Below are 9,283 nucleotides of genomic sequence, written 5' to 3'. Positions count from 1 at the left end.
TTCGACAACTCTCTTCCTACTAATCAAAGGAAAGCTGTTTCTGTCACCGTCAATCGAGCAGCTACAGACTTAATCCCTGATGACACAAGCGTGACTCTTCCTTCTCTGGTTTCTGGCTTTGAGAGAGTAGCTCATGTTCATGTTCACGCGTATTGACAGTCTAACTTTCCTTGGCCATGAAAACAACATATTGGAATTCTTAATTTGGGTGGTGTTCCGCTTTAAAGAGAGGAGAGGCAGTGGTAAATGTAGTGCGTATGGTTTCCTCTGGATACTCCTGCCCCCCTACACCATAAAAGACATGTTAGATACACACTCCTGCCGTTGCTCTTGACCAAGGCACTGAACTGGAATTGGTCCCCAGATGCTGGACGGTGGCTGCCCACTGCTCCTAAATAGTTAGGGGGATGGGTAAAATGCAGATGGTTCATTCCTGGTATAAATGTTAAGCCAACTTAAGAATGTCCTTCCTCTTTCCTAGTTTAATTGTATTTACTATATTTTGTAGCTGTAAATGGATTGTTTACGTTGGTAAACACTGCAGTAGAACAGACTTATATTCCAGATCAAACTTCTCAATAATGTAGAATAGAAATCCTTAGAATTGTAGTTGTGTGAGTGTGAATATTAGCATTTAAACAAATGTACAGTCTGCTGCCGTAATCTGTGTGCATTGTATTGTGATTAGTCTGTGTTTTTTACTGTATTGATTGATTGTGAAGCACTTTGGTCAACTTTGTTGTTTTTAAACGTGCTATATAAATAAAGTTGGATTGGATTGGATTGAATATGCCTGAATATGGTAAATTAAAATTAAAACGAATCATGGATTCTGGCTTTAATGAAAATGTTGACTACAAGTTCAAGTTTCAAGTTCAAGTTTGTTTTTTAAATATCACAATAAAATACACATACTTTACGGTGAAATACTTGGTTCTGTATGAGCCCCTGAGAGTGTGCTTCATTGATTGATTGAAAACTTTATTAACAGATTGCAGAATGGGTACAATACAGTACGGCTCAATACACACAATTGTTAAGGGGATGCAGACCAGAAAGACTTTTGTCTTGTTTACATCAGGGTCCGCCATTTTCAATTCATAATGACATTTATGACATACGCAACAGATGTATATCTGTATCATGACATACAGATATACAGTTAAAAAAAAGTAAGTAAGAAAGTAAGTAAAAAAAGTAAGTAAAGAGGAATATACACATACACATATACAATATACAATCTAAAGTACAACCTAGGTACAAGGCAGAAAATGAGGTACAACACTTTGAGGTAAGGTGCATTGCAAATGAGGTATGCATGTAGTGCAAATCTCTTTAATAATAGATAAATATAACGTAGTGTGTCTAAAGTGAGTGTTAAGGTGAGTGTTTGTTTAAAAGTGAGTGTGTGTGCATGTGGATGTTTGTGCAATGAGTGTAGAGATGATGGGTTGTTGTTATGTTATGTTATGTATGACGCTATTGGCTAAAATGTCACTAATGGGGTAGTGAAGTTCCTCACATCACATGCAGGTCATCTCAGTTCACCCACTCTCTAGTGACATTTTAGCCAATAGCGTCGGGTTGCTTCACTCACAAATCACACGCCTACACCACGGAGCTGCCTGTAAGCCGCTGCCTGCAATGTTTGACAGTGGGACGTCGTCCAACTTGCCCCTCAAATTGTGTGGCTGCTAGCGGCTGCACCACTTGGGAAATATAACACCGAACGTTTAATTGTTTAGGTCCGTTCGCCGCGAAAGCCCATCATCGATCGCCACAATGGACTACTCTGCAACAGACAAGAAAAAAGTGGTGGCTGTAGTGGGTGGTGGTCTGGTAAGAAGACGAAGATGACAGTATGAATATTTGATAATTTTGTTGCTGACTTTGCATTGGCTACTTTGTTTGGTACGCATTTAACAGTGACACATTCATCCATTCCACCCCCCCTCAGGTTGGTGCACTGAATGCTTGCTTCTTTGCCAAAAGAGGGTTTGAAGTGGAGGTCTTTGAGTCGCGCGAAGGTAAACTAAATCGTGTGCAGCACTTTAATTGCTAATACCACTATTCACTATGAATTGAAAATGGGGGACCCTGATGTAAACAAGACAAACGTCTTTCTCTGGGGTGGGTGGGTGGGGGACACTGTACAAGCAAAACTACATTGGAATATTTACAAAACCATACTTGGTCATTTACTGTACATTGGAGGGGGTTGGGACTTAGGACATTTGTGGCCCAGTTTCGAATAGCTGTCTCCCGTAGGTGTTCTTTGAGAGTGGTTTTGAAAGTGGGTAGTGATTCACAGCAGACTTACCTTACATATTTTACTGTAAAATGTCAACAACATTCAACAAGACATTTTCACCTGGCTTTATTCAATGTTATTCTGATCTGTTGAGCGCATACATAATTTGATTATACACTATTTGCTCATGAAAACAAACAATAGGCAACCGAGCGCTATTGACCAATCGCAATCAAGCATTTTGGCGAATGTTAAAACGCCATGTAATAAGTGTAAGTAATGAACTCGATGGTCATATCTATTGGTTAAAAATGTAACCCTATTCACCCGTGACCCGTATGTTGTATGTTTGTATTTGGGTCATTTTCAAAACTCCTTGGGACTTTTCTTTCCTCACTCAGGACATAAATTATTGATTGAAGATACAAAATCAGTTTGCTTCTTTTGCAATTTGTTTTAGTTTGTGCTCCATTTTTGCATAAAATGCCTGGACTATATTGAATGCATTAGGCTGTGGGTGACAGACTTCCAAACGTTTTTTGTTTGCTTTTCCAATCAACTGTTAGGGGACAGGCCTAGATGTTGGGTCACAGCAAATTATGAATGAATGGATGGATTTCTTCAAACATACCACACTGGTGCAGTCTTTGATTAACTAAAATGACACCCTGTTTGTTGTCATTCAGTGTCTGTAAAGTTCTGAAACAAATGTCCAACAACCAGGAGGGTTGCAAGGCAGGGGGGGCACAGTTAGAGGTTGTGATATTAAATGTGCATGTCGAAAAAGCTTTTTGGGGTGTTTTCCTGTTCTGTCTGGCGCTTTACCTCTTGATCTTTCTCCCTGTCTCTCTCTCTCTCTGTCTCTCTCTCCCTTACTCTCCTTTGCAACTTTGCATACATTCACATAAAATACTATATCCACAATGCTAATTAATTTAGAGAACATCATTATTCCACAATATACGGACACACCGTAAGACCAGTACTTTCCTGAGCATGTGTACACATTCACCTAACATACCTGTGAACTGGTTCTCCAGGGGAGAACATTTTTAAAAGAGGCTCCCCCTCCATTTACACCAACGTGAGCCCCCACTGGGGTTGCAGGGGCGTGCATGCTTACACCAATGTGGTTGCAGGTGCGTGCATGCTTACACTAAGGCCATGGTTAGACTAGTGTTTTTGTGGCTCGTTTTTATACGTTTTTGAATACGTTTGATGTCCCTATTACACAGAAATGCGTTTTTTGGCGTTTTTTTGTGGATACGGCTGAAACGCTAAATTGTGTTTGCGTTTTGGAGAACCCCTAAAAAACGCGCCGACAACAGCCGTGTAGTCTACACGGAGCCGTTGTTGCGAAAACGCCCATGCGCAGTAGATACCATCGCGTGCCCTCCGGTGACAACAGAGTTTGTGTGTGTGGGTGTGTGTTTGGGACATAGCTCCCAGCTCCGTGTCCCTGTGTCCCAAATAGCTGCAGCTACCATGTGTTGTCAAGTTATTGTTATAAGGACCCCAGTCCAAGCTACAACAGTCTGCATTCCCTTAACAATTGTTTGTATTGAGCCGTATTGTATTTGTATTGTACCCATTATGCAATATGTTAAATAAAGTTTACATCCATTCATTCTGCTAGCATTACCGATTGCATGAGCAGCTGGCTAACATTAGCTATCAGGATTCAGACCCTGTTAGCTCAGAGCTCCTCTTTCAACTTAACAAGCATTAAACAAAATGGCCCAGTCATCTATTCACCTTTGTTTAATACACACAGCGTTGTCTCTAATGTTATCTAACTACTGATAGCTCCCGATATCATCAGTTTGGTGCTGGCTAACTAGCGTGAGCTAACGTTAGCTTCTAGCCACAATGCTATACTGTTATAATGGCATACTCCATTGACGTTAGCATGCAGCTAACAATGCTACCGATCTTTTTTTAGACTAAACTATCCGCTCTTGGTGGTCACTTGTGTTGATGTTAGTTTTGTTTCATCAACAAATGACAGGCAGAACACACAGTGAATGTATCCGTTTTGTTTATTGCACTTTTATTAGGCTTTGCTGAAAAATAATTGCTGCATTGAGTAAATAGGCAAGATGGTGGCGCCCATAGGCGCCTGCCTTGTTGACATTTTCTTTGCTGGAGCTTCCAGGAAGTGTATTGGCACATTCAAGTTATGATTGGTTGAAATTGCCTTCATGTTCGCCACCTACTGCCACCTACTGCTTTGGCAGTGTACTACATCAGTGTGCTCAGGTGACAAAAACGAAAGTGTGACTTGAGGCTGCGACGTCGCGGCGAAACGCATATGACAATGAAACGAAAATGAAACGAAAGGTGTAACCGCCGCCTAACTTGAGCCCCCACTGGGGTTGCAGGGGCGTGCATGCATACTGAAATAGCCACCAACCTGGGTTTTCAAGATTCAAGATTCAAGAGTTTTATTCATCACATACATACCAGGGCATACCCGCTTCGATTGTGCATTAAAACAGTAGTAATAGCAATAATAATAAAAGATAACTAGACATGGTAAAATAGACATGTTAATAAATCGCCTAAAGGCACTGGATCCTATGTATTTGTCTTGGTACGTTGGTTGGAAAGTAGAATTGAAAACAAGTAGTACTGCAGGTAAAATAAGGTAATAACTTAAATTTTTATAAAAATTTTCCTTTTTGTATTTTCATTATTTATTGATGTATACTTGTCTCCCACCCCCCCCCCCCCCCCCCACACACACACACACAAATTGATGGACGCAAATGTTTTTATTGATTGATCAGGGAATGTGCAAAGGTTAACAGACAGTTGTGGAGACATGTAGTGTCTATGTGGGGGGGGGGGGGGGGGCAAGGGAGTGTGTCAGGTCCCATGTTACATTGAATTAGGTTATATACACACACACACACACACACACACACACACACACACACACACACACCTGAAGCAAGAGTGTGTGTCTCAGTGGCACAGACTGTCTGATTAAATGTTTTCTTGGCTATAGTGTTGTTACAAGTGTAGCATCTGAGGGCTCACCTATAACTTTAAATACTCTCAGGTATCGGGTAGATATGTAGATATATTATTGACAGCTAGTTAAAGAGAGTCTTGTGTGTAGCTACTAGCTGGCTGGCTCTTAAAGGGGAATGGCGCAGATTTTCAACATTGAAATATGTCTTTTATATAATTTCAGGAAGTACTAGGACGATAAGCAGAAAGGTTGACTCTGTCCCAGGGCCAGGATACATACGTAGGCTGTGTCTGCTCCAGGGATGTTCATTTGGCATGCCACCTCCCCTCCCCTCCCTGAAATGCAAAGTCAATGGGAGTTTAGAATCCAAGATGTGAGCTGTGTGATTTGAGCGTAAACTGAGAGCTTATTATAGTCATTCCAACTGAATAAGCCACAGAAATCCAAATGACCTGCTTTGCAAAAGAAAATCGAGTCTGACAGAAGATCCACCTATATTGTCAGTCTTTCCAATTATTTCACTACGACTATGCTTGCACCTCATGGTACCAAAGCACCTCAAAGGCGCTAAAAACAAAATTACAAACATCTCAAAACTAACTGGTCAGACTACTGCTTGATCTTACTCCTAGAACCCACCTCACCCCTGCCCACTTTGACAACCTAGGATGGCTTAGAGTAGAGAGTACAGCAACTTGCAATGGGCCTGGTCTACAAGATACCCATGTACATGTCAAAATACTTCCCAAAGGTCAGTGAATACCACGATCACAACACCAGAGGGAGCTCCACAAATCATGTTAAACCCAGATTCGGCTGAAATAAGGGACTAAACACGTTTCGCAATTATGCCACATCAATGTGGAATGCCCTACCCAAAGCTGTAAAGGAATGTGAATCACTACCCACTTTCAAAACCACTCTCAAAGAACACCTACGGGAGACTGCAATTAGAAACTGGTCCCTGCAAATGTCCTAACCCAACCCCCTCCAATGTACAGTAAAGGAGCAAGTATGGCTTTGTCAATATTCCAATGTACAGTTTTGCTTGTACAGTGTCCCCCACCCAACCCCCCCCCCAACCCCCCCCACCCAACCACCTCCAATGTACAGTTCCCCCCCCCACCCACCAAACCCCACCCCACCTACCCAACCTCCTCCAATGTACAGTTTCTACGTCAAATGTATACTCTCTTTTCTGGACTCTTTTTGTATGACAAACAGTACTGTATTTGCAAATCTGGTGTGTCATAAGTGTATAGATGTAGCAGTACTGTCTATCTGTATGTTATGTATGTCATATATGTTATGATGAATTGAAAATGGGGGACCCTGAAGTAAACAAGACGAAAGTCTTTCTCTGGTCTGCATCCCCTTAACAATTGTATGTATTGAGCTGTACTGTACTGTACCCATTCTGCAATCTGTTAATAAAGTTTTCAATCAATAAATCACTGCTGCGACTAGACTGGGGCTGACGCATGCCCAATTGTAAGGTGGAACTGTGGAGGAAATACAGAGCTCATCTCCCCCTCCCCTCTTCAACCCCTCCCCTCCATTCGTCCGCTCTCCTGTGTTCCCCCCCCCCATTTAACCCATCTTATGGGGTTCCCCCTCCCCCTCCTGACTATAAAGGGGTCCTCCCCATGTCATTCTGGTCTTCTCATCCAGGGTCTCGTCCAGCCATTCAGTCATATTCTCTCCTTGTTGTAACACTTGATCTTCTCTGGTTAATAAAGCCATTTATTAACTGGACCCACTTGACTGAGTAAGTTATTCCTATCAATTATATCTCCTACAGAACTATATATATATGGTCCATGGAAACAAATATACACAAACAACATAGAACAAACAAGAACCAAACAGTGAAGCGATATATGATTGTATAATTAGAAATAAAAGAAACAAAAGAAGGAACGTAAAATGTAACAAATGTAATATACTAGCAAAGAAATCAAATATAATCCTAATTGCATATTTTGTCTGATTCTGATCAGATATACGTCAAGCAAAAGTTGTGAAGGGGAGAAGCATCAACCTGGCCCTGTCCCATAGGGGCCGACAAGCCCTGAAGCAGGTCGGCATGGAAGAGAAGGTATGTTGGCTTGTTTATGCTCCCTCATGCTTCCACTGTGAGAGTATCTGTGGTACACCCTTGTCTCAAGCAGTCAAGTCAAGTCAACTTTATTTTTATAGCACGTTTACAAATGACTAAAGCCAAACCAAAGTGCTTCACAGGTACATGATAAAAACATATACAATGCAGTAATAAGTAAAAAAAAAAATAAAAAATACACTAAAATAACAGAAAATGGTATTGTACAATTAGGAAAACAAGAGCAAGGTGCAATATAAAAGATACAAATCAAATCAAATTTATTTGTAAGGCCCGACAACAGACGTTAATGTCCCCAACGGCCGGACACGTCTTCTTTAAACAAGTCCAGAAGAAACATCACAATAAGTCAAGAACAAAACAAGAACACCATAAAGTCAAAAAAATATTAAATAAATAAAATAAATGCAACACTTCCAGACATACCACACGCGAAGGTAAGGAAAAACTCACTAAAACCTAGCAATAGGAAAAAATGCACCACAGGCAATGTGGAGGAGAGAAACCTTAGAAGGGCCATTCAAGGCGGGATCTAGATGTCGGTGATAGTAGTGTTGCAGTAAAACAGGCGAACAGTTGGTAAGCATGCACTCATGTGTGTAGTGAAACACAGATAAGTGCATGCGATAGCAACTGAACATTTTGAAAGATTAAAAATAGAGCTGATAGCGATAGCAACTGAACATTTTGAAAGATTAAAAATAGAGCTGATAGCGGATCTATTTGAGGCAAAGGGGCGGCGCAGAGAAATTTAACAAGAAATTTGATTAAAAAAATAAAAGTCCAGAGTAACATCAAACGTTGTGTGCAAGTGGCAGGCTAACTCTGGTCAAAGGCCAGGCTGTGCGTTTTGAGCAGGGATTTAAAAGCCTCTAGGCTCTGGGCAGATCTTATGTGGGGGAGGCTGTTCCAGAGCCGAGGGGCAGCAGCAGCGAAGGCTCTGTCTCCCCTGGTTATGAGCCTGGTTCTAGGCACCTCCAGCAGCAGCTGGTCAGCAGACCTTAGGGCTCTGGATGGGGTGTGGTGGTGCAGGAGCTCAGCCAGGTACAGTGGAGCCAGCCCGTGTAGTGCTTTAAAAACAGTCAGTAATAATTTTAAATCGATGCGGAAACGGACGGGGAGCCAGTGGAGTGAAGCCAGCCAGGACTGGTGTAATGTGGTCATGTTTCCTAGTACCAGTGAGAAGACGGGCAGCCGCATTTTGAACTAGCGACTGGTCAATGCCAACATACAGCGCATTACAGTAATCCAGCCGAGTCGAAATGAAGGCATGGATCACCCTCTCCAGATCCTTCTGAGAGAGGTATGCTTTGGTCTTTGCCAGGAGTCTGAGGTGGAAAAAACTGGTTTTAACCACCGAGCTTACCTGCTTATCGAATTTAAAAACACTGTCAAAGATTACTCCAAGGTCTCTGACAGAGGAGCGGATATTTGAGCCCAGAGGGCCTAGGGCATTGACAATAGGGTCAACCGTAGCGTTTCCAAATACAATTATTTCTGTTTTGTGCTCATTTAGGTTGAGAAAATGTGCACTCATCCATGTTTTTATGTCGGCCAGACAATCTAACAGTGGCTGTAGTGTAACCTTGCCTTTTGCTTTTAAGGGTAGATAGATCTGCACATCGTCGGCAAAGCAGTGGAAGGACATGTTGTGCTTTGCAAGGATTGAGCCTGCCTAAGGGCAACATATATAATAGAAAAAGGAAAAGCAGCACACCTGAGACTGAAATGGAAACAAGCAGATGAGGATTCATAATGAGGACCATATTCAAAGTGTACCCAAGCCCAGGGCTTTCCCCAGGACCTTCAAACAACATGGTGCTGAGTGGCAACTGGTGGTCCGGAGGTGCAACATTTGCAATAAAGAAAGGAATTTTCTGTAATTTCCTGCAACTTAAAAACATAATTTCAATAAAATACTGTAAGTTCCAAATAA

The 9,283-nt window shown here is 41.8% G+C and overlaps 1 protein-coding gene across 1 annotated transcript in view; it reads left to right on the top strand.

Moving 5' to 3' along the window:
* The first annotated feature begins 1,692 nt into the window (after positions 1-1,692).
* Positions 1,693-9,283, top strand: part of kmo (kynurenine 3-monooxygenase) — a 113,143-nt gene continuing 105,552 nt past the window's right edge. The window contains exons 1-3 of the mRNA XM_084322188.1: positions 1,693-1,839; positions 1,958-2,027; positions 7,229-7,326. Of these exons, the coding sequence (XP_084178314.1) occupies positions 1,783-1,839; positions 1,958-2,027; positions 7,229-7,326 (225 nt within the window). The 5' untranslated portion in view covers positions 1,693-1,782. The remainder of the gene's footprint in view (positions 1,840-1,957; positions 2,028-7,228; positions 7,327-9,283) is intronic.

The sequence above is a fragment of the Notolepis coatsorum genome, assembly GCF_963971535.1.
Source record: "Notolepis coatsorum genome assembly, chromosome: 9".
Taxonomy (NCBI): Eukaryota; Metazoa; Chordata; class Actinopteri; order Aulopiformes; family Paralepididae; genus Notolepis; species Notolepis coatsorum.
Note: the sequence above shows the minus strand (reverse complement) of the source record. Positions and strands in the feature narration are given on the sequence as shown.